The sequence below is a fragment of the Sinohyriopsis cumingii genome, chromosome 1 (assembly GCF_028554795.1).
Source record: "Sinohyriopsis cumingii isolate HCF-2022 chromosome 1, ASM2855479v2, whole genome shotgun sequence".
Classification (NCBI taxonomy): domain Eukaryota; kingdom Metazoa; phylum Mollusca; class Bivalvia; order Unionida; family Unionidae; genus Sinohyriopsis; species Sinohyriopsis cumingii.
Genome location: NC_142961.1, coordinates 3,494,027 through 3,521,113, shown reverse-complemented (window position 1 = coordinate 3,521,113; position 27,087 = coordinate 3,494,027). Strand labels below are relative to the sequence as shown.

General features: G+C 34.8%; 1 protein-coding gene across 1 annotated transcript in view; it reads left to right on the top strand.

Moving 5' to 3' along the window:
• LOC149806328 (uncharacterized) overlaps nucleotides 1–27,087 on the top strand; it is a 237,878-nt gene that overhangs the window by 32,670 nt on the left and 178,121 nt on the right. Inside the window, exons 6-8 of the mRNA XM_089951266.1 lie at nucleotides 7,464–7,549; nucleotides 18,219–18,307; nucleotides 25,031–25,065. Coding sequence (XP_089807392.1) covers nucleotides 7,464–7,549; nucleotides 18,219–18,307; nucleotides 25,031–25,065 — 210 coding nt within the window. The remainder of the gene's footprint in view (nucleotides 1–7,463; nucleotides 7,550–18,218; nucleotides 18,308–25,030; nucleotides 25,066–27,087) is intronic.

The following is a 27,087-nucleotide window of genomic DNA, read 5'->3' as shown; positions in this document are numbered from 1 at the left end:
TGTTTTATCCTGAATCATATATCATAGCTTTGCAATCCATCAGTGATTCGCCAACTCTCATTCTGGCGCTATGTTGTTGCAGACAATTACTTGTCAGAGTCGGGAGGGACATGGGACTAAAACTGTATGAATAGAAGAAGTCAGCTTCTTATAGAATTTGATGTTGAGACAGTTAAGTTTAAAGATGTTAAACACATTTTACAGTTTCTCAGTACATGAATACCAAAAGGCTCTTTTTTCCAGTACAGAGGCAGATTTTATTGGTAAATACCGGTTTAAAGGAACCTCTGATAATCAACAGAAGTGATCGATTTTCATGCACAATTTGGTTATTTTGCTACCAGTTAAAGTCAACACAAGCAAAAGAAAATTTTTTTTTTTTAAAGTACCGGCATATATGTATATGTAACTAAACTGGCCTAGATTTTGATTAGCATGAGAGAACTGTTGAGGCTACCAAATAGTTGAGGCTATTCACAGGGAAAGAAAAGCAACTTTAAATCACTGAACCAAGTTCATACTGTTATAGAATATAATGGCATGCATGAATAACCTTTTACTGGAATATTGTTTTGATTGTCGCATGTGGGACCATGTGAGAAACAAGAAAATTTAAGTATGTCAGCATTCATTAGTACCTTGCATCTTTATCATGGTCAGGTATTGACTACATCTGAACTGATGTTTTTACCACAGTAAATGCATAAAATAATTTTGACATAACAGTGACTTTATGTCCATTGTAACATGTATAAACATATGTGAAAGACTGAAATAAACATTTAATTTTGTTCCTAAGTAAAGTGTCATATGTTTCCAAAAACTGCAAAATTTGCCATATTTCTGCATCATTGATGACCTTAAAAAAACTACCAGTGCAATTGAGAACATGTATTTCTTAACAGAAGACACTTTTTGAAACCATGAAACACATATGCAAAGTTCAAACATATTCTATTTTGCACCCCTTAACAAAAGTTGAAATACGATAAACAGTGTTGTTAGTTCACCCCTTTTGTCCCTCACTGTAAGCCACACAATTGAAGCACAAAATATAACAAACATCTTTATCAATTGCTAGTCAGGAAGGTGTTAAGCCTCAGTGTTTTTTAGCACCAGTGTTACAAAAGGAACATTACTTTTAAAATGCAAATGTTTTATGTTGTTTGTGTAAAAACAAATTTTGAACTTATAATATGGTCCAAGAAATGCTGCGGTTCAGTTGTAATATTTTTGCATATTAGCATCCTATTCTCATTTTCTTATTAGTTGTTGTCGAATTTGGTCATAATTAACATGTACAAACTTAAAGCTCCAGAAATGTTATGGATTGAAAGATGAATAATGATCATTACTCACTAATCAATGTAAATACAGTAACAATATAGAGATTTTCAACCTCTGAAACCAAAACATCTTTCATGTCCACTTCGGAGTACATGTAGTTAACGAAGTTCTACTGGGGATATCTGTTTAAGGCTGTGAAAAATAATAAGCCACATTTTAACAGGAATCGGTGTGATTTTATAGTCTTGGCACACATGTGGCTTTGCCATTTTGGGCAATCTGCAGGGTATTATTGATGAATATGATGTGTTCAGATTATGCCTAATGCCATTTAAGTTAAATAGCGGGGTGGAGGGGTTGGGTGGGCAAGACTTATGAAGGAGCTAAAGAAATTCCAGTTAGATAAACTAAACTGACGTACAAAATTGGGGGTTATTTCTGATTGTACATCAAATACAATCCTATCTACTGCAGATGCCCATTTCACAACTAAATTTGCATAACAGAAGGCATTTCAGCTGAATTGCAAAAGATGATATGATGGATATATGAAGAAATTTACTGCTGCTGCAACATGGAGTAAAAGTTTAATTTTCTTCACATAAGCACATACTAAGTGGCCCAACCCATTTTACATTCCTTTATTATTGCTTTTAGTTGTACTAGTCCAAAATTAGTTCATGTGACTCGAAGCTTCGTTTTGATTCCTGAAGATTCAGTGCCATTTGGGGAATTATGGGCATCAGTTTTTTTATTTTGCAATGTTCGCCTAATTGCTTAACCCAGTATAAATACACACTTGGATCCAAGCTGGGAACATAATGTTTTTTGTGTTCACATAATGTCATAAGAACGATAATTGGGCCAAAATATAAGAAATTTGTAACTAAGCTGATAAATGATATTTGTACAACATTCAGGTAGTGTTTGCAGCTTTTGTCATATGGACTGAAAGAATGTATTGAACTGTGTCAATCCAAGGTTTGGCAGTTAGTTATTATTAAGTCCATAAATTAAGGTTTGAGATGGCCAATATGTAGGCAGTGGTTGACGCTTGCAGAAATGGATGTGGCCACTTTAGAAAATACACAAAGTGATAGTGCAGATTCAGGAACTATAAAGCCATCTTTTATCCCACATAACAGGCTTTTTAAAAAAAATGTGTTTATTACGAGAGAGATTATGCAGTTTAAATTTTTTAAATAACATCATTGTTAGCTTACTTTGTCAACCTGGAAAAAGGCATTGATAATTAAAAAGAGTGTATTTTTAAGCGGAATATATTTATCTTTAATTTGGAATTTGTCTCATAGAATTTTGAGATATACTGTTGATTCCACTCTTTATCTGAAGGAAGTAATTAGGTTAATTTCTCTGCGGTAGTTATATCTGGCAAGAATTTATATAATAAATTGCATTATTAATCTGCTTGTAGTGTGCTGATTTTTTATTATCTGTTGCCAAATATGGTCATAAGTAAAATGTACAAAATTAATGCTTCAGAAATTGAATAGAAAGTAGAATGAGTGAGCATTACTGCAGGAACATTTGCAACAACCATAGAATAAATAGGAATGGTCCAAGATCAGCAGGAAAAATGGGGATTTACAACCTTTGAAGCCAAAACCTTGTCCACCTATTTTACGGAACGAATGATGTTTTACAAGGGATACCTGTTTAAAGCAGTGAAAAATAAGAAGCCACATTAACAATCAGTGCATTAGAGATATGTGGTTTAGTCATCTCAGGTGATTTACAAGGCATTATTAAGACGTGTACAGCTTACAGATTAAGCAAAAGGGGAAAAAGAGGTATAAACAAAAAAAATCCAGTTAGATAAAGCTTAAAAGAAACACGCAGAATCAGAAGATACTGTTGTACTGTAAATATATCTGTATTTACCATAGATACCCATTTCACAGCTAAGTTTGCGTAATAGTTTTTCCATGAAATTGCAGAAGATGATATGATGTACTTATATGCATTGGAGAAACTGTTACTGCAATAATTGCCATGCAGATTGAAAGAATGTAATTTACCAAATTTTCATCTGCATTAACTGAAAATAATACAAGTTTATCTCCTAATGAAAATATTTAAGTTGTTTCACTTTTTCTTGATTTCACCTTTCCATTTTGTAATATTACATGTAAACTCATCAGATGACTTTACCGGCAATTTCTATGTATATTTATTAAGCTGTTGGTTATAGAATGGAATACCATGTGGCTTGTAGAAAAACAGTAGGTAAATACTAAAAGTAAATGTGTCTAGTTCCTAAGAAAATCTGTCACTTGGACATGTATATTTGGATCGCATGTACTAAACAGGCTAGTCTAGCAGCAGCTGCATATTGGCTATCACTGTATTTATTTCATTTTGTGGGAACATGCTAAGCAAACAATTTAAAAGTAACTGGTTGAATGAAACCCTCTAATACTTACATGTGATTTATTTTTCCTTTGTTTTGTTTAAAAGCAGAATCTCTCTATCATATTAAAGATATTATATTTTAACTTTGTGTGTGTGTGTGTGTGTGTGTGCGTGTGCATGTGTTTGTGTATAAATGCTATAAACTGACAACAAACAGTACAAAACTAGTTTCTCATTAGCCTGAGTGGTTATTACTCTGAGCCTTTTTCAATTGCAAACACAAAACAGAGAGTAGACAAATAATAAACACAAAAGCATTGAAATTACAACAGTTTACATAGCTATTTTTAAAAGCTTGAAAATGTTGTATGTTTTTAATAGTTGGCTTCAGTAAAATCTTTATACAGTCAGCAACATTTTAAAAATATTTTTAAATGTTTTTTTGTGTGCTCAGTAGTCACACCTCACCTTTAATAATTACTATTAAAATAATGAAATATCTGAGATATAATTTGCCAGCTTAAATAAGAAACAGATGGTGATATGGCTCATTCATGCAGGTTGACATAAATAAATATACATCATCAGAGATAATGTTGAGTTCTTATTGGCTAAGCCACAGTAAGGATGACAATGATGAGATAGATCATGGGTAGGGGAGCATTGCACACTGGAACAATTACATTTACATTGATCTCTTGCTGCCAGTTTTGTTTTTCATTCGTCTATTCTGGAGACACATTTCATATATATAATAAGAAACCAGTGCCTGTTTACTCATCATTTTGACAATCAATGTATCAAAACTGATATCCCTGGTTGATGAAGTAACAAGACTGTTATATATTGAACAATGCTTTACATGTATACCTTACAACTATTGTACTCTTTCTCTCTTTCTCTCTCTCTCTCTCATAAAATTGTTTAAAATAAATCAGAGTTAGGGTCAGTCACCATCACAAGGAATACTATTTTACGAATTACACTGGTCAACAGTGAAATCATTACTGACTTGAAAAGGCCCTAATCTGTAGTATTTTGGTGTGCCGAACACGAATATAACCGTGAAAAATTTGTATTGGCTCTCGTTTTGAAGATATTCATATACCTCATTTTCTATGTTTCACTGTGTAAATTTCTCCAGTAGGACTGCAGCAACATCCGGAATAATGATGTAACATTGCATAATACCATCATGCTCACATCATCCACAGCTGATTGCATCATTTTCTGATGCAATGCAATACTAATGCCATGCGGCTGCTGAAGTAAGTTGACGTCAGCAGTGTACTATACATGTGTAGGCCTATTATACTAATGCCAGGCGGCTGCTGAAGCTGACGTAAGCAGTGTACTATATAAAGCCCAATCAGATAGGTTCAGCATTTAAAATATTTTAGACGTTGTGCGAGACAGTTCAAGCTACTGTTACATAAAACTTATTATTTTATCCATTTACGTACAATAAAGAACAGTAATGCCTTGAAAGTGTGTTAATACCGCGGACAATTTTTGCTATATTTGTGGGGAAGTGACATTTGCCAACCAGAAGAAAAGTATCAATTCTCAAGTGAAGAAGGCATATCATCTTTACTTCAGATGCAAGGTTGGTGACCAAGACAAGCCTTGGGCTCCGCATATATGCTGTGCTACATGTACAACACAGCTTTCACAGTGGTTGAATTGCAAAAGGTCATCAATGCCGTTTGCAGTCCCAATGGTGTGGAGAGAGCCAAGCAACCACCTAAATGACTGTTACTTCTGCTTGGTTCCTCCTCTTTCCGGCGGAATAACGAAGCGAAAGAAGTCGAGAATAGTCTACCCAAACATTCCGTCTGCATTGAGACCAGTTCCACATGGTGAGGGACTTCCTATTCCAGAACCTCCAGCAGAATATTCTCTTGATTCATCTGACGAAGACAAAGGTGAGTCGACCTGTTCTTCTCCTGGTCCATCAGCATGCAGTGATCCAGATTTTCACTGTGGTGCATCATCAACCCCACACAGAATAACACAGGAAGAACTAAATGACCTGATTCGTGATTTGGACTTATCAAAGAACAAGGCAGAATTGCTAGGATCAAGACTCCAACAATGGAATCTTCTAGAAGAAGATGTCACAATTACTGCATATCGAAAGCGCCACCAGCAATTGGAGCCTTTCTTCAGAAAGGAAAGTAATCTGATATTCTGTTCCGATATTGAGGGCCTCATGAATGCTTTAAAAATCACTCATGACCCACAAGAATGGAGACTATTTGTGGACTCTTCGAAACTGAGTCTCAAGGCTGTGCTTTTGCACAATGGAAACATTCTTCCATCTATTCCAGTAGCGTATGCTGTCCACATGAAAGAGACATACGATAACTTAAGGCAGCTACTGAATTCCATTGAGTATAACAAGTACAGCTGGCACCTCTGTGGTGATTTGAAGGTAGTTGCCCTTTTAATGGGACTGCAGCAAGGATATACAAAATACATGTGTTTCTTATGCGAGTGGGATAGCCGAGCAAGGGAAATGCACTACATGAGGAAGGAATGGACTCACAGGCAGAATGTAGCCATTGGAGAGAAGAATATCCAACAGCCAGCTCTGGTTGAGGCTCAGAAAATCTTGCTACCACCCCTTCACATCAAACTAGGTTTGATGAAGAACTTCGTGAAAGCCATTGACCGGACTTTGCCAGCATTCCGATACCTGCATGAAAAATTCCCTCGACTCAGCGAAGCAAAGATTAAAGAGGGAGTTTTTGTGGGTCCTCAGATTCGAGAGCTTTTCAAAGATGACCGGTTCAACAACTTGCTGGAAGGTGACGCGAAACAAGCATGGAATGCTTTTCGCCTAGTTTCTACAAACTTCCTTGGAAATGTTAGGGCAGAAAACTATAAGGAACTAGTAGAAGACATGTTGATGAAGTATAAGAAACTTGGCTGCAATATGTCTCTAAAGATTCACTTCCTTCATTCCCATTTGGATTTCTTTCCTAGCAACTGTGGTATTGTTAGTGATGAACACGGCGAACGTTTTCATCAAGATATCGCAACAATGGAACAAAGATACCAGGGAAAATGGTCCACTACAATGCTGGCTGACTACTGCTGGACACTCCTCAGAGATGCTCCCGAACAGCTGTACAAGAGACAGGTGAAGAAATCTAACATGTAGTCAATGACTTGATTTTTTATAGGTAGGCTATTACAGTTGACCTTTTACTATTGGAATGCATTTCGTTATGTAAACATTAATTTCTTGCAGATTACAAAAAAACTAGAGCCAATTTTGCAATTTGACTGTCATATTCGTGTTCAGCACATAAAAATTGATAAGAATTGACTAATTTTATTTCAGTAACATGACTTTTGTAAAAATTTGTTGTCCAGTGTTATTAATAACATAAAAGTAGCTTTTCTGTGGAATGAGGCATGAACAAAACAGCTTTCATTACTGCCATTCTGAAGTTTTGCTCTTGCATTTGGCTGTTAATTGCTCTTAATGTGTAATCTTTACACATTTACACATTTATCAAAGAACGTTCATTATTTACATCTGCTTTGAATAAAATATGTTAGCAACATTTTTTAGACAAGAAAATACTATTCTTTGTAGTCTTGTTTCACACTCATGATTACCATATAGTTATTCTGACTGTAACACAAATATTATCAAAAAAATTGCATTTCATATTAGTTTAAAATGCATCTAAAAGACATCTTGACATATTATTGTCAGAAGTTTATCTGATATAAAGCATTTAATCCTTCACAGAATGTATTTTTTTCTTCTTTTGTGTGTGTCTTTGCAGTAAAACCAGAAATTACTGAAAAGCTGGTCAGACTTTGCATGGATGTGTTGGAAAATCCAAAGTTTCGCTTCCAGACAAGAATGGAGGTATTATTGCTACTCAGTAAATTTCTTGTGTGTGAGTGTATATATATATATATATATATATATATATATATATCTTCCTGATGGGTGTAAGTAAAAGTGTTAATGAATCAGGCACTTTTTGATGGCTTCATTTTCTTAAATAATTTGTTATGTATGTTTGATTTAATTGTTTGTTTGTTTAAATTTTTTATTATTTCATTGCATGCTTATGTAGTGTAACATTGTATGCTGGACTTGACCTTGTCCAAAACTGAGTTCATTTCTGCTTGACCTGATTGACTTAAAATAAAAATAATTCATTTTATGTCAACAACTAATACATAGCTAAATTATTTTCTGTGTGTATGAGCTTAATATCAGGATTATTATTCAGGGAAACAAGGAGTAAATATGTTTATTTGGGTTGGGTTTTTGGAATTTCCTAAGTGAATTGTACAGGTTATTGTGCTGTAAGTAAACAAGGCTCATTGATCATTCTAGAAGGTTATTTTCCATTATGGATTTTTTTTAATAGAAAATGCTAATTGTGACCTAAGGTCAAGTAGAGAACTGTATAATCTTGTGATTGTGGGGATTTGGTCATTCATGCTTTAACATCTAGCACTTTCAAGTTGTATTATGTTGTGACCATTTGGGCTAAATTTTATTTTCAAATTATTTAAATCAAGTGATTATTTTTTCTTTAAGTACAAAAGTGCTCTGATAAAATTCTTTAATAAAGACATTCACTGGAATTTATAGTATATTCAAACCTGGAATTATATTACTGTGATTAAGCAAAAGATGACACATCAGCACTCCATAAGCTATAACAGACACATCATTGCCTTCAGCTTTGGATGTCTTTGGGACTTTTACTGAGTTTTATTCAGGACTTTTTATTATTAGGATTTTTGTCTGTATTTCTTGGATTATTTTGGGATTTAATTTGCAATATTGTAAGTTTTTTTCCCCTCATTTTCACATATTTTAGGGAAATGAATCTTTATATTTAACCATGCTGCTATTGCACGAAGCTATTTTACAGTCTGATATGGTTTGACATGGAGTAATAGTGTGAGTAAATCTGCTTTTATAATTCCTTTTTGTATTTTTAATCTGCATTCTTACATGAACTGTTTCAGGTGACTTACATTTGGTGTAACTGGCTGTGGTTTATTTGGGGAAAGTTTTTGCACAACTGGCTGTGGTTCATTCTCGAGTCTTAATAACTCAAGTGTATCAGCTTTTTGAATGCCATTTATTATTTATATCTCACAGTCTTTCACTAGTTGCCTTGGATGAGTCACAGTTTGTACGATGGTATAAAATGGAAAATCATTATAATTGCATATTCTGTCATTAAATTAAAAAAAATGCTTTACTTCACCAGGATCAGAAACTGCAGTCGCTTCAATCCTGATTATTATTTCACTGACTTATATATTTTTATCTTCATTGGTATTGCCAGTAGGTGTTCCTACAACAATAGGTTTGGTGAGTTTTCTTTGGCACACCATAATACCCATGAATAGATGCATATGGTCAGCAAAGCAGATCATGTAACTTTACTCCAAAGCTACATTTATGACATAGTTGAGTACTTAGACCAATCATAATGTGAGTAAATGTGATTTTCAGTATTTGGTATGGCATGCTCTAATGCATAGTTCATATTTTCTAAGGCATACAAATGGTATACATATGCATATGGATTATAGTCTCTAATGGAGATAGCCATATATGTTCTTGATTGATGGTGCACATAATTTCATAACATGGATAGTATTTGATTGTAGGACCATTTGCTGTAAAATACTTTTCATCTTTGATATCAGTTTCCAAACTCAGGATGGTGATTTGTAAATACACTTTTTGACGAGGCTGTTTCCATCAGTTGAGGAATAGCATCAAAAAGCTTTTTATCTTTGAATATAATTTTCTTAACTTCATTAAGCACTGTAATCTGGTCAGTATAAAGTATTACACCAAATTGTAAATAACTAGAGTGACATCTTGTGGTTTCAGATGTTTTGCACTGCTGGTATATTCACTCAGTAGTTGCATGGTAATCCATAGAACTTCTAATATTGCATCCATCCAACAAGACATATTTGGTTTTTGTAACTTGATTAAATTTCTTTTGCGGTGGTATTTTCTATTATTGTTTATGTAACAGAAGTCGAGAATTAAATTTGATCTTGATTTCTTCTTTTGTTTGCCTGATTGAGTGATGCTCACTCTCCTTCTTTCCATACATACAGAAAGACACAGCAATCTTAGTGTTTTTTTCTTCTTCTGGAATTCATTTATTTTCTTGTTTTTATTGCTTTTGAAAGGTACATGCTGCTCCATAGTCTACCCTACACCACTGACATCATTAATCAGTATTGCACTTGGTACTGCCCATCCATTAGAATACCAGATAAACTTTAAGCAAGGCCATGTAGTGGGCTACAAGAATTTAGAACATGGGTAGGATCAAACAAGAAAGCTATATTAATAAGACAAATACTTGAACCTTGTATTGTTTTATTCTGGGGTCAGTTTTGAGGGAACTTTTTGCAACAAAAATGAAAAGAAAAGGTCAGTGGCACAGCCTAAAATGAACACTGTTGTGGTCAATGATTGATGAGGATAAAAGAAGAAAATGAAGAAAATCGTGATCAAAATTGGTAACAAACCTTGATATATTACTTTTTTTTTACCATCAAAAATGGTTGATTTGACCTGGAAATTTGAATCAACATAATATAATTATCAGCTTTTAATAGGAAGTCATGTATTTTGTTTAAATTTCTTTCCAAACAACATTCTTGGCACACCATAAATAATGGGATGCAACAAAATTTTGATTAATGAAATTGCTGCTAATGCCTACTTGAGGCAGCACTTTAATAAATATATACCAATTAAATAAGTTTTTATGACAAGTGAAATGGATATTTTAGTTATGTCTTTTAGTTTGGTTTAATTGTAATGATCATAAATACAATGTGCTCTGTTGTATTCAAACTTGAAATGCATCAATCTGCCAGAACAGTTATGTCTGCAAGCATTTTCTGTGAGAACCTAATTAAATATGGATGGTGTTTTGACGCCTAATTTGTTTAAGTATTTGTTGTATTGTTGCACTGAACTAAAAGCTAATCTCCTTGTATTACCACATTAATTACATCTTATTTATCAAATAAAGGGGTGGACTAAGTACTCCAATCCAGAGGATTTATTAATATTCACCTTAATTAGCATATAAAAAACATCAGCTTCACTAACATTAGCTTTTGAAAAATAATTATCATCAGGACTTTTAGCTGTTATAAATAATAGGAGAGCATCAGGTTCAATTGGGCTGTTAGTCTGGTTCTGAATACTGTTACTGGAGATGCTTATGAAGAAATTGTTGCACATTTCCACAATGTCTTGTACAGATACTGCAATATCCTCATTTTGCTTAAGGCTGGGGGAAAGACAATTATTCTTGGGTTGGTTCAGCTCTTTTAGATGCCTCCACAATGTCTTGGTACTCTTACTTTCATAAAGGTGCTTAGTTTTATTCCTCCACTTTCTATAGCTTTTCATGTCTTTTTTCATGTGGAAATTATCTCTTAGGTGCCTAGCCTCATTGATCTCAGGGGCAATCCACTTGGGTGTAATTTGGTGTTTAACCCTTTTTGTTTTAATTGGGGCATGCTTGTCTAAGGCACCATTGAACATTCAGTAGCATTTGTCTAAGGCAGTGTTGACATCAGCTATATTGCAGACTGGTTGGAAGGGTTTGCAAACTAATTCATTTAGAAACATTTCTTTATGAAACTATTTAAAGTCCCTATATTGTATTTAAATGTGTTTTTTTTTAAAGATGATTTTGGAACATGTCTAGTTATACAGACTGGGTAGTGGTCACTCAGTACATACACTGGCACCTTAATTTCACTTATGTTTTCAGGTTTATTAGTATAGACATGATCAATGATAGTAGCACTTTTATGTGTTACTCTAGTTGGGGTGTTTATTAATTGAGTGAAATTGTAAGTTTCAAAGTTACTTATCCATGTTAATGGTGGAGTTTTCATGTAGACAATGTTAAAATCACCTAATATGGTAGTTTCTAAATCTTCCTTTAGTAATGCTTTTTGAATTTGCACCTCAAATCTATTAATCCAGCCAGTTTTGGAACTAGGTGGCCCATAAACTGAACATTAGAGTATTGGCTTTGATTGGGCAAGGGTTACTTCGATCCAGATACTCTCTACCCCAATAGTCTCAAGATCAACACATCTGTTATAACTAATGGAACTGTCTACATCAGTGTATCCCCCAGGGGTGTAAAATTGAGGGTACAAAAAACCCCTAGGTGTCAAAACTGGGGGTCAAATAAAAAATGTGGTGGTCAAAAATGTACTGCAAATTTTCATATGACTTGTACTTTTTCAGCTTGAAATAGGATATTGCAACTTGCACAACATTCTCTCTCTTTCTCATACAAATACACCAACATGCACAATTAACAGACAAATGCATTGTCCATTCAAAGAATAATTTTATTAGTTCATTTTTCTTTTAAAGTCGTACTTTTAACAGTTTCTTAAAGAATATTATAGCCCAACACATTACATATAAGCCAATACAAAAAGCCAAATCTTTTTAACCAAATGGGAGTTAATTTACTGCCTTTCATCAAGTGTGTACTGTCATAGGTTTCATTGTACTTCGTCCTAGAACACATTTATCCAAATATCAAGGAGGATACTGATTCATCTTCTTTCTAATAAGTTACACTTGAACATTAAGATCTTTCTTTTATTGAAGTAAAAGTCAAAAACCAACAAAATCTGCAATGACCCGCTGACTTTGTAATCCAAATAACGCATTTGTCTCTGCAAGTTTACTGATTTCTATATTGTGAAATAATATCTTAGGTTATAATGTGTTCTCCAGATATCTTATGGTGAACGAGGGCCTATTTTTAAAAATTCTAAAATCCTGTCACGAAAGGATTATTCACTTTTGCAGTCTTTCCAATCACGCGATCAGAAGTCACACCGGTAATCATAAGAATATTCCAATCAAGGGAATAATTTTCTCCATTTTTCATTAAAGTTAGATCCACAGTTACTCTTTTGTGTTCAGCTTCTTTCACTTTCTTCACTAATGTTTTTAGTGCATGACGTTTTAATCTGGCAATTACTTTCTAGTGCAGCAAGGCTCGATGTTAAATACCTAGAACAGCTTGCTAAGCTCGATGGAAATCGTGAGAAGCTCATGAAATTAGGGGAAGCTACTCTGTCATAACATTGCCTATGATAGTCTGGCTCATTGTTTTGTATGTTCCCTGCGTTGCACTTTGCTATACGAATAGAGGAGCGCAAGGCAGGGAGCAAACAAAGCGGGGAACCAGTCAGTGCCTATATGCGAAGTATATACGATACCATCCATCGTCCAATGCATTGGGTATTAAATAAATCATGATCATATTATGAAAATCCTTTGCGTAAAAAAAAAAATGCATGGTAACAAAATGTGTGCGTCAATTTTCTCCAGCGTGTGTCCCTGACGCACAAATGTGCTTAAAGGGAAACACTGCTACATAGAGAATACCCCCACTCCCCATGGGTTCCCTATCTTTTCTTTCCAAGTTGAACCCCTGTATTTGGAGAGCCAAATCATCAGTATCATCATCAGAAATGTTTTACATAGACCTCGAATATTGACTAATCTAGTTTGCTGTGATATTAACTTTATCTCATTCAGTTTAGGGAGGATGTATTGAATATTTAGGTTGATTACTTGCAGACCTCTTATGAGGAGGCCAAAGACATGACAATTGTGATCAGAGGATTGATTTGCAGACAAGGTAGTATGCAATGTATTGTTTTTCAGCTTTGACAGATTTATTTTTATCACTTTGATTATTTACATAAAACACATGAACAAGATAACATAAAAGATCCATCTTTTGTACAATGACCACATGTAGTGGATACATGAAAATGTTCAATATGAGACTGATTTACATACATACAAGAAGACATTGATATATTACACACTCGAGGAGCCTCAGAGGGAGAAGTAACTTGATCAGTATCACATAGTTGTTTACATGTTAACAAGTTGCACTTTGTACACAAATCAGATAGTACCTGGAATCTGTTTATAGAATTACAATTATTACATTGAAAAGTATACACATATTCTAAGACATTTTGTTGCTGGATATGTGTTGCACAGGCCTGTACATCATTGCCTTCTACCTATTGGTATGTGCACAACTTTTGCTTATATCTTAGTCTGTTTTGAAAAGATTAGTAATAACTTGTGTTAAAATTGACATTAGGACATTTAGACTCCTGTTTGAGTGATAGGAGGAGGATATATGCTGACAGCAGTGCCTATTCACAGCAGTGAATATAGGAATAATTTCTGATGATGGCAGTTTTAATCAGGAAAAATTCAAACATTTTCAAACATGAATTATGAAATCAAAGGCTGAGTTCCTTTTTTTCTTTCTTCAAGATTATATGTCAGGAACTAGAGCTGTGCAGTATTACTGGTATACCAGTTTACAATGGTATTTTTTGCAGTGGTACATACCACAGTATTTTTGCATTGTACCCATAAGTTGGTAGTTTCATTAAGTAAGGAATTTTATGAAAATTCACAAGGAATCTTGTTACAACTTTAGTGATATTAACTGTATTTCGTTGTTGGTGACAAAATAGTTTAACAAATTTTTTTTATACAAAATAGTTGTATCTGTCACAAATAAAGATGAATATTACAAATATAATTACATTTGTGATCCTTTAGTCACATGATTGACACACATGACATATGCCAATTTGGTGGCCAGTTGTAAAGCTTTGAAACGTACTTGGCCTAAATCCATCTTATGGAAAAATTAAGGATTTAAAAACACAGAAACAAAAAACCCATGTTTTAGTTATTAACTAGCCTATATAAAAGAGTTAAGTATATGTATTCCTTTATAAGACCTTGAATCATCCAACGATTTCCATTATTGCTCCTGTTTTTGTCTGAAATTTCTCAAGTCACTAAATATATTCTCATTTGTTGATTGTGTTGTATGTTTATTGTTCCTCTCTGACAAATATCCCAAACAAAGTTTCCTTGACTACTATATCATTAGTGGAGCTAGTAAAGAGAACGCTTCAGTTTCAGGACCTTTTTTTATCAACAAGCTTTATAATGTCAAAATTGTGTCTTTCTCAGTATCAGCTATAGTATAAGCTTAATAATAGCACTTTAGTAAAAGCTTTTAGATTACAACTTTTACAATAACAGACATACACATAGCAAATTCATAAACTATGAGGTATTGGCAGGTCTGGTGCAAAGGTATTTTGTACCTTAGGCAATCCTTCCACCTTATTGCTGCCCCCCCCCCCCCCGCCCATTATACATATCTTATTATAAACTTTTAAAAACTGATTACTGCATAATGTGGCATTGTTCATTAGTATTAATAATTTATTAAATTCATTATTTAGTCTTTACATTTAATGATAATAAATGAATAACCTAAGATTTTGACATTGTTAATGTTTTCGCTTTGCACAACATAGCATGATCTTAAAATAAATTTTTAGGCACTGCTTTTTGGTGCCCCACAAATCTTGGCACCCTAGGCAGCCACCTAGTGGTTAAACTGGCCCTGGGTACTGGCCATTTAATTTGAGGCTGGAGGGGACTGATTTTCTTTTGAGATAATTTATGTTTTCTGAAGTAATATTGTGGCTACAGTAAGGTGAAGTTTTGATATAAATCAGAACAGGATATTTTTCCAGCTATTGACATACAGAAATTAAAGTGTCAGGCCATCGCAGCATTAAATTGTTATTACTTGGTTGGTATAACACTGGTATACTGTGGTATATATCACTTTCAGAAATACCACGATACAAAATTTTTGTGGTACAGTGGAAGCTCGCTATAACACAATAATTGAGATCCAAAAAATTGGATCACTTTAATAGCGGGGTTTTACAGTATTTTACTTTTTTCAGAGAACAGCTTATTGGCACATAAATGTGTACTCATGTCTAATGTATATGTTGAATAGGGTATCAACACGGTTTACTATTGTGCTGTCGTGACATGCAGTTCATCCACAACGCATGTCATTTTATTGAAAAATTGCTTACAGATTTACAGTATTCAATAATTTTGTCCCAGATCATTGTGTATGAATTCAATGTCTAATATATAGCATGAACAGAGTATTAACACCATTTACTTGCCATCTGATATCGTACTGTCAGGGCTTGCAATTAATCCATAATACAAGTTTTTCCATTGCAAAAATTGCATACATATTTAAACTATTCAATTATTTTGTCACAGATCATTATGTTTCTGAATTCAGTGGGAAAAATTAACAGTAAAATTAGGTTAAGAAAGACAAAGCATGTGTACGGTTCATCACATTCCACTGTCCATGAACAGTGTCTGTACAAATTTCATACTGCTAAAATTATCTCAGATGCATTTCCGTGTACATTTATCCATTGTAAATTTCCTATAATTAACGCTTGTGCACCTATTCGTTTGAATGACTACAGCAAGAATAATTAACAATGAACACATGCATTCAGCGTACATATAACTTTTACTTCAGATTTTGTTAATATCGAAAGAAACGTGAAGACTACTATACTAATCATTGCGCAAAGTGCAGAGAATGACTTGCATTTGTGAACTTGCTTTTCCATAATGGTAAATTAAATAGGAAATTAATAACAAGTTCATAAGTAAACACCATACACATATAAAACCCAAGAACTAAGTGCAGTAGACTGCAATGGTCACAAGTCACTTATATAAATTTATTTAAGCTGAATGTATGTACAATTTCATACCCTTTCAATTTCCAGCTAATGAAGTGGACATTATTTACTGGTCAACTGATTGTGTCTAATAACACCACCAAGCCCAGCAAACATGTTGGCAGCTTTCGGTTTTGATGTTTATTAAATTTTGAGAATCTTTTTCCAACCACTGCATTGTCTCTGTTTGGTTGTGTATGCAGTTAAAGAAGAAACACATGTTGGCTGTTGTTTGAACAACGGTTGTATGCAGAATTAATTGAAAACAATCAGAAGGATGACTTACTCTAGCTTTAATCATGGATCAGTAATAAGTAACATTTCCAATGATGTTTATTTTGGCATAACACTTCAAGAACCAGGTGAAATTTTTAAATTTCAGAAGCTACACCACGATTGTATTATTTTCAAATTGATACATGAACTCTTCCCCAAAATGACAATACACATTTTACACACTATTTCTTGTACTTTAAAAAAAAAATATTTTTTTCCAGGTACGAGAGAAAAATACACGTATGTGTATTTAAAATTTCAGGAACCATGCCACGATCATATTATATTCAGATTCATACAAGATCTCTTCCCCAAAATGATAATACATTTTGTATACACTATTTCACGTACTTTGAACCAAAAATATTTTTTCGTGTTTGAATGACTATGCGAAAATTTGGGGAGCCAAAAGATGACCGCAATATATCCGAATTCGGTTTATCGCAGGGCGCTTTGTGATGGGGTCGCACTGTACCTAGCTCTATCTAGAACACTATATTTTGTACTTGAATTTCATTTTTCATTATTTAGTTGTGTATAAAAGACAATGTCAGACATTAGGTACTTTATTTCAGCTCTGAATACCATAACATTTGTGCTATCATATATGATTTAACTGAATGACATTAGTGTATTTGACTCCCATTCATTTTCATCATGCTGCAGTTCTGTAGGATTTGTTTACATATATGATCTCATAGTGACATTAGTCTATTTTGATTATAGTGTCATATTATATTTGTATATTTTTTTTGTCTTTTTCGGTGTTAAGGTCAGTTTTGCTTATTCAACAGTCAAATTTATTTGATGATATTTTATATATTGTATTATTTTAAAGTTTATTTATTCTTTTCTGTACAACCATTCAATAGGACCAGACCATACATTATCTCAAAATTAGGGCCCAGTCTCTTACAGTTATTACACATACAAATATAGATTATATTTTTAAAAAATGTAAAAGCTGGGCAAGAGAGAAAGTTAGAGTGAATGAGTGATTGAGAGACTGTTATTTCTGTCAATGGTAATGATATATTGAAATCTTATGTTACAGTTTACATCCTATCAGAAAATTTGCTTATAAAGAATATAATACAAAAGTAGACTTTGTATGGAAAATAGCAATGGTTTCAGTGTTCCCAAATTGGAATGAAAATTTATTTCCTGTCTAATTAGACTGCAGTGCACTATTCTAATGTATATTATTCTTTAAAGAAACTTTAAAGATCATTTAATGCAGGTATGTCTATTTTCATCTTCTATAAGTATAGATAGTACATGATAATGAGAAGTATAAAATACCATTGATAGATTTTTTCATGCAATTGCTGTACAGCTTGTTCCTCCAAATAAAACCATTTTAGTGCAGGGAGTTCCTGATATTCTCAGTACATCTTGGATCCAGTGGAAACATCATTCCATAACCTGTTAACCACATACAGGTGACCCATTACAGAAAGTACATTATAATTTTATCATCTTGCAAATAAATTAATTTAAATACCTGAGTGTCTGTTTAAGGAAGATTGTTTATAATGTCAAATTAAATTTGCTTCCTTGCATTCCAGGCACTGAAGTCAACAAATATTCTTCTAGAACAATGCCCAACAAATCTGAAGGAGCCTTTGTTAAATAGAGATGACTTTTTTGAGGCAGTGTAAGTTAACTTGTTAAATTTATAAATCATCGATGCAAGACCATGCATTGCTGCATCATTATCACTTTGATAAAATTGTTCTTTTGACTTCAAACATGTTACCTTATAATATTACCTCAGGGGAACTAGTACTACCTTGCATCCAGGTTAAAACTTTTAGTTGAGAAGCCTGCATAGGTGGCATTAGTGTTATCTCCCCATGATACAAGGGTTAGTGCCAGATACCATGAATACTTCAGTTGCAACTTCCACTTGTGCAGAGTCACATGCTGTCGCTGAAGACAGGCCTCACAATCCAATCTGAAAGTATTCTGCAGGTTACTCTACATTAAAACTAGTTAGTGGAATTTTCTCTTTGAACGGAAGTATACTCCATCTCCATTTCCAGGCAGACTTAAGGCAGATTTATTATGGGTTATTTAAGTGCTTTCTGTCTAAACCATAATTGCTCATATTATAGGAGCTTAGGCGAATTTCAAGCGCACTTGATGTGGATTTCTGGTGGAATTTTAGGCGAAATATGCAGATTAGTTTTCCTAAGATTCTGCCTAAACAAAAATATCCATCTAAGATTTCCTCCTGAAATAAAATTCTACCTGAAAAAAAAACGCCTGAAATTTCCACCTGAAATAAAAATTTCTGCCTAAGGTTTCTATCTGTGAAAGGCTGCCTAAAATGTATACATAAATATCATCCAATAAAAAAAATCTGCTTCACATTTCTATTAAAGTTCAGTAGTTTTTCAGACATTTCAAAAGGTTTCAAATAAATAATGGATATATATTAAACAGGACTTTATTAACCAAGGTGATATTTGAGTGTATATGAAACAATATTATACAGATCTAATTATATGACATCCAAGGCAAGATATATTGGAGTTAATAATAATAATAAAAATAAAGACTTTGTTTAAAGAAGGTAACTCAATTAGTTACAGAATTTACCTTGAGGCCTTCAATCTGTTATGTACAATATATACAGTATATACAACATGATGTGAAGAATCTGCTTGACACTAAATAATTATGTGATTTTAAAAATCAAAGTATGAAGCCTTGAACATATGCACAGGCATCTGTGAACACATAAACATATGTAAAATATGCTGCATTAAAAAATTCAACTGTGAAAATGATACAGAATTACAGAAAAGCATTCATTTGAGACATTGATTATGAACAGAAGAAATTCTAGGAGCCTGCCTTATGTCACTATTGTATTGCAGACTTGATTTTTTGATTAATATACAAACTATAATAATGTTGTGGTCTCTTGAATTAGTCCTTGTTCCCTAAGCAGCCATGACATACGTTTATCTTGATATAATTACTCTTTTTTCACACTAAATTCTAGTCCTTGTTTATGGAATGGCCTAGACTTAAACAGATGCACAGCACACCCTGACCAATGTCGTAACAGTGGCAACAAACTTATAGTTGATGGAAAGAGATGTAGTGATCTCCTTCAACATTCTTAAAGGCCACCATATAGCTGAGTTACTCTCGCAGTTATTATCAGATCTGCTTTTATATGGAAACAAGCCATGAAAGAGACCAACTTCCTTCGCCCACAGGCTCAGCCACAGAGGAGACATTTTTACAGAAAGCAAAAGGATTAAAGTTCATTAGCACCCAGCAGACAAGGAAATGGCCCTACCCATCCTACAATTGTGGATTACCACAGTTCTCCTGAGCAAAGGAGGACATGAGGCACATAGGTCTTTGTTTGTAATTATGTTTCTCCTGATGCCATCCTTCAAGAAATGACATCATGCTCACACTGCCATGTCAGATAACCTGGTGTGTGGAAGGCTGCTATTATTTTCTTCTAAATGGAAAAGTATATACTGTGACGATCAATGGACCTGACATGTCGTATCAGAGGGACTCGGCATCACATTCAGCACACCTCCATCATTGGGGATCCTCTTTATTATAAATATCCTCGATGACTCATTCAAGGCAGACACTTTGTAGCAGGAAATCAACAATCTTCTCCCGAAAAGGGCAGTAGATATTATTCTCAATGTAAACTCTACAGGCTTTTTTTGGAGACTATTCCTGGTACCAGAGGCCAACAACATACTTTGACCAGCCAGAGACCAAAGTGCTATCATTCATTTCATTCAGGCTCCATTTTTCAAAATGGAAATGCCAGAATGGGTTTTAAATGCCATTCAGGAGGGAAACTTCCCAATCAGTGTGGACCTGCCTGATTCCAGGATGTTCCTGTGGTTTGCTTACTAGGACACCATTTACCAGGTCAGGGCAATCTTGTTTGGGCTCAACATTGGTCCATGGGCATTCACATGTGAGATGGAAAGGGTTATGACCATTTTAGGACAACCTCCACAGTGACAGCGACAAACTGTCAGGATGATGTTCTGCAAAACCATTAGCTGATAAAAAAGTTGTGTATCTCTGTGATAAGATGGAATGCAGAACTCCCAACCTTTGTCTTACTATTCCGAGATCTGAAGGCCCAGACAAGTTCTGCTCTTTCCATTGATTGGATTGGTTTGAATGCATATGCTTACCCTCCAACACTTCTGGTTCTAAAGGTGATACAAAAGGAAAGAGAATAGGAGTGTCATCTCACCCTCATTTTCCCACTTAGCTGGGAAAAATTGTGGATCAACAATCTTGTAAATCTAGCAACAGAAATTCCATGTAAAATTGAAACAATTTTTCATCTGCATGCATCCGTGATGGCAGGAGTTTCATCTTGGTCCAGAGTTGTTGATCATATAAAACAAGTTCTGAAGAATAAATAGTTTTCTCAGCAAGATGTGGAGAGAATCACTTGAGCTTGTCAGCCCTCTTTGAAAGCATATGAAAGAAAAGGGGGAATTTTAACACATCGTGTAAGCAAGAACAAATTGTGCCACTGAATGCACCAATACCGCAAATAGTGAACCCCAGACATGCGAAAACCCAGGGACTGATGTTGAGTCAAAATATGACAGAACCTGCTTTCATAGCCAAGAATGGGCTCCTGTTCATGGGAAATCAGGCTTTTGCGGTAAAACCTCTATCTAGTCCAAATACTTCATCTCAAGGTCATCTTCAGGAACTAGTTAAAGCTCTGAAGTGCTATCTAAATGAACTGAGCCAGGGCAGCATGGGAGATCCTGCCTCTTCTAACCTTTCAAAGAGGGAAAGGAGGGCATAAAAGCAAAGGCCCTGAATAAAATGGTATATCTGCTCCACATATTAAGAATTAACCCAAGGTCTAAGTTAGGGCAGTAGCTACAAGCATTGCATTTGGTTGAAACTATTTCCTTGCTGAAATGTACGAACTGTGGGATGCTGGTCAGAATCAGCCTTCTCCAGCTTTTACCTCAGAGATCTCTCATCCCAAAGGGTTCAGCTAGATCTGCTGGGACCAGTTGGTGTGGCACGATAGGTTACCTTCCAAGGTTGTTTGGTAACTTCACAAATATGCAGCTTTGTGATTTCTAATAGATTTGTGAGTGGAATATTTTTCATTTCAAAAGTCATGCTACTGCGTATGGAGTCACTCTCCAGCCTGATTATCTATCAAAAAGCTGATCACATACTTTAGGTGACCGCAGATGGCCTCTCCAGTGTAAGGGAATGTAATAACCTCCACCTCTTACATTTTCTCCTTAGGTATTACAATCTGGTAACATATTTGAAAAGATACAAATTGTTTCTTGTAAAATGTTTCTTTTTGATAATACTTAACACATTAACCCCTAGCAACGACTTTACGGGGCAGGAGGTAGTAGCCTGCTGCCGAGCTCTGTAGCGTCATGGTCATGCATAATACACTAACATGGATGGAATTATAGAAAGGTAGACAGATGTAGCTCTACAATGATACCAAATAATCTGGAATATCTAGTTGCACTACAAAATACAGATAGAAAAACCTCATTTTTTGGACCCGACTTTTTTTTATGCAAAATTCACCCGTGGTCGGAATCCCATTTTGTGTCCGGATTTTAGACTTTTTGGTCTCAGATCTAAGGCAAACCAGTATCAACTGCAAGCAGACAGATGAGCCTTTGCAAAAAGTAGGATAAGATGGGCATTTGGAATAAAGAGTGGTCTTCATACGAAAATAATGGCTCCGTTTAGCAAAAAAAACCAAAAAACAAGTCCAACTTTTACCCTTCTGTTCATGCGCGAGTCTAATAGCCAACGAAAAATAATGTTTCTAACACAACTAGGCAGTATATTATTGAAAGATAACCGGGGATTTGTTGTTTTCGAGTCTATTCAGAAATAGCTTTCAAAATGTGTTTCCTACTCGATTTTCAGGCAAATATGGCAAAAACCTCCAGGGGTTAATGTTTTAACTGATTACAATGCACCTTTACCCATTCAGCCTCAGCACAGTGTCACCTACATAGAGATTGTGTACTCCACTGGAGTAATAACTGAAGTATTCACTGGATTTGGTACCAACCCTTGTATCAAGGAGAGATTACTCTAACTGCCACCTAGGTTGGTGGATAGCTGATAACTTAGCAGTGATAGTAGTTCTTTTAAGGTATTATGATTATGTGTTATTGAAGAAACATTTTACTAGAAAAAAGATTTATGTAGTTTATCTGAGTCTTTTTTCAGCAGGTCAGTGAACTACATGATTGTAGTGGTTGCTGGTGGTGTGGTATTATGAGGTTATACCTTCTTACAAGGTGTCCGCTTTATCTGTTTATTGTTATCTAGAGGGTGATCACCCTCAGTATTGTTGCCTGGATTGAGTAAATTTTAAAATAAAGTGTAAAATTATAGATGGAATAAATATAGATCTGAGCAGATATGTAGTACAGAATGACACAAGCCCCCGTACATGGAAAAACAAAAATTTAATCAATTACATAAACAACTGTGATAATACATTACATTAGGAAGATAAACTTCTTTTTGGAATAAATCTTTCACCAAATTTCAAACACAAATATATTCATATAAATAGCTGATCTGTTTTAAATGATAGAATTAGTTCATCCTACAATCAACTGAATGATCAAAGTCATTTCCTTGTACAACTTCATGACCTGCTTATTCTGGTCCTCTCTGACTTCACTCTGGTGGTTCCTCTAGGTTCTTTTGCTTTTTCCCTTTTCCGACCTCCATACTGTCTCGCCTCTTTTTGGCCCTCAAACTTTGTGTGGGTAGGTGGATATATAAGTACTTAGATACTTGGATAAGTAGGTACATGGGTACATCAGTAGATAAATCAGTGGATACGTCAGTAGATACTTAAGTAGATATGTCTGTGGAGCTATTTTCCCTTTCAAAACAAACTGAAGCAACCTAAATATTCTGTCAGTTGTCCTAATGGGAACAGATCATTACTCCCCCTCTCGTTATGTCAGATATCGTTCTATTGGAATTCGAACAGACCAAAGGCTGTCTGGCCAAGCTAAACATGGCAGACCATAAACAAACCTAGTTTCACAAGATTAATGTACTTCATAATGGCTATTTCATCACTGATTCCCATTAACATTACAGGAGACATAACAGTTCCGTTCTCGTCTCATATACACAAATGAATGAATGAGATTCATTACATGGCTTAACAACGTGTTTTTCAGCAAATACACACATTCGAGTCTTTATCAAAATGAAATAATCTGAGGTCAGTGAATTCAACAGAATCTTGTAACTCATATCAACTAAAGTAATGCATGAAATCTTAGAATACCCATTCCTATACAAACAAGATGACAAATTCAAACAATTCATCAAACTTTTATAAAGATCATTGTACAATTCAGATATCTGAACTCGACACAGTTATACGCATATCAAGAATATTGATCTACGAATTTAAACAAATAAATTCATGCAAACATAATTAAATTCAAGCAAATCATTATATTGGTATCAACGAACTACATGAAATTGACACAAATACCTTGTGCTTTCAAGCTTTATTCACTTATACCTCTAAAATTGTGTCTGTTGGCTTTCCAGACATCTGGTCCCTTTGACCAATGTTTTCCAAGAGAATTTCTTCCAGATTTACTCTTGGAGTCTCTTATATTTTCACTCTTTCAGGAAAATTGCAGACTGATTAGATTTTTCAATGGGGGAAGTTTAAAACCCAGAAATTCATGTGGGAAACACGCCCCTTATTTAGCATAACCAGTCAGGATTAAATATATTTACCGCCTTTTATAACTAGGCGCTAAAATTGCCATCAGCATGACTTTTAGAATTATAAGCAACTGGAAAATTTCAAATCTGATAGTTCCGATATAAAATCGATGGTACCCTTCCCTTTTCAAGTTATCTAATGGTTAAGTAAACGAGGACTTAATTAAGAATCATTTCATTTCCTGACACAGACATTAGAAATCATTGTAGTATAGCAATTTAACAAGCACCTGTCCCCATAAATCTAACTAATTGTTCTCTGGCCCAAATTAATGTGTTCTTGATAGATTGACAGAAATTTGCATCTTTACAATGATCATGTGCTACCATTTGTTAATGGCCTTGTTTCAGAAGATTCTAGGTTTCATAAAGATCTTTAAAGGTTGCTGAGAACAGAGAGGAGAAGAAAATTATAAAATGTTGATTTGCATTGAATATAAATGACAAACAAATGTAAATGTTTATTCATGAGTTATTGAGAGCCATGCAATTAGTACTTCTTTATTAGGCTTATATTCCATGGTATGTTGTGGCATATAAGAAAAAGACATGAACATGCTAATTTTGTTTGTTTAAATTTCAGGGTCAGGTTAAAAGACTTGCTGTTTTTCATTGGAGGTAAGGTCTAAAATCAGATTATCTAATAAAGAAAAACATGATCGTCAACTCAGTTTGGCAGATAGGACTAATTCAGTCACTAGTTGCCAGTTTTAAATAAGACATACTACTTTATGGTGTTGCCTGTCCTTTCGTCTGCCTGTCAGCATTTGTTTATCTGACCCATAACATTCTAACAGTTGGAGAGATTTTCATGCAATATTTTGCCCATTAAATGTGTCACGATTAGATGGTGTGTGATGTATTATTGCCAACACTCCTGAGTCAAAGTGAGGGTTGTGGAAAGGGAAAACATAACTCTGATGTGTAAATAACTCTTGAAACTAAAGATAATGGAACCTAAGCTAGTTAAATATTTTTTGTGTTGAAATGACATACCTACATTACCTACCTCAAGGTTAAGATCAAAGCAAGGGAAAATGTAACTCAGAATTTTATCCTTATTTGGAGTGTAACTCTTGAGCCAGTGAAGATATTTTAATAAAACTTCTAGCAGTTGTATATTTGGACTGACAGTGTCACATATCTTTGCCATGCCCCAGGCCTCAAGGTCCAGGTCATGGCAAGGAAAAATATAATTTAAAAGCAGCAATACTTTACTTGTATGCTGTATGGGTTATATGCATAGTTCATTTTCAGAGAAAATTTGCTTGTAGCGAGTGTTTACCACATTGGTGGTATCAGTTCCAAAGTTAATTTGAATCTCAGTGAAACATTATTCATTCCATATTTTAAATTCTGTGCCAGTAACATTTTTTCCCATTTGGAATTCAGTTTTTTAAGGGACATAAAAGGTACTTCATGTATTCCACCCTTTAGGGGTTTGGTTACACCATGTACATTTAAATATACACCTAATGCACTGGTAGGTCCTTGTGCTAAGGAATAACAGCACAACCTGCATAACATTAAAGGGCAGGGAGAGGAGGAGAGGCTTGTGTATTCCTCTTTCTATCGAAAAGATTAATATTAAAGATGGGTGAAAGTTTTTTGTAATTGTCATTGTTTCCTTTAACATTTATATTAATAATGTCTGCACTCTTGCTCCTAACTGTTATTGTGTGTATGTCTGCATTTTTTCCTGCATGTAAAGGTTACTGTGAGAAACAAAAGGAGAAAAGACAGGTAAAATGGGATCTTATTTCTTTACCTCATGCATACACTTCAAATCACATAACTATGACATCATGTTGCTCCCTCTCTAATTTAGGGAGGTGGTGCACTGCACACAGATTCAAGACTGCATGTTGCTTTTGCAACTACCATCCCATTCTATGTAGGATTGGGAGTCTGTCCACTGAGCTCAGATTAGGGAAGAGGATCAGATCATTTTCCACCTTTCCCTGTTATCCCAACTAAGCCTTGCAAGGTTTGGGACACTGCACCTCAGGGTAATTGGTCTCTTATGCCCACTGAGGTTATTGGACCCTGGACCCAGAGAAGAGATGCTGTGGCTCATGTCCTGCCATCACCTCCTCATCAGGTGGCATGTATCAGGAAGGATATGGGCATAATGTAATCCAGGAAAGCGATCTCATCTCCATCTTGGAACTTCTAGAATGCATAAAAAAATTCACCATGACAGACAAGTGTGGGAAATGGTGCAGATTAATCTTATGTCACTTTCCTCGAAGGACATAGTGATGCCCACCCGTCACCTACTCTGAGTGTCTAGATGATGCTGTGTTATTTATCCTTGTTGACTCAAAGAAGTTGGAGGTAGGAACAACTCAGTGGACATCTATCAGACCCATCCTCTCATCCCAGCTGGATGAAGTGGAGGAGATCTGGTCTTTTATAATAAGGCAGTAAATGAAAGTTTACTGTCTACTACCCACAGACTGATTTCTGAAACCATCTGGTGCACAGCCCAAGAAGATCCATTCCTAGCTGGAAAAGGTCTCTGGGACTCAACCACAGCCAGATCTGCTTCTTCCAGATTCCTGAATAATTGAGAAATATCAGTGAGTCCAGAAGCCAAGACTTTGCTTGAAGACATAGGTGGTCTTTTCTTTCTTCTAC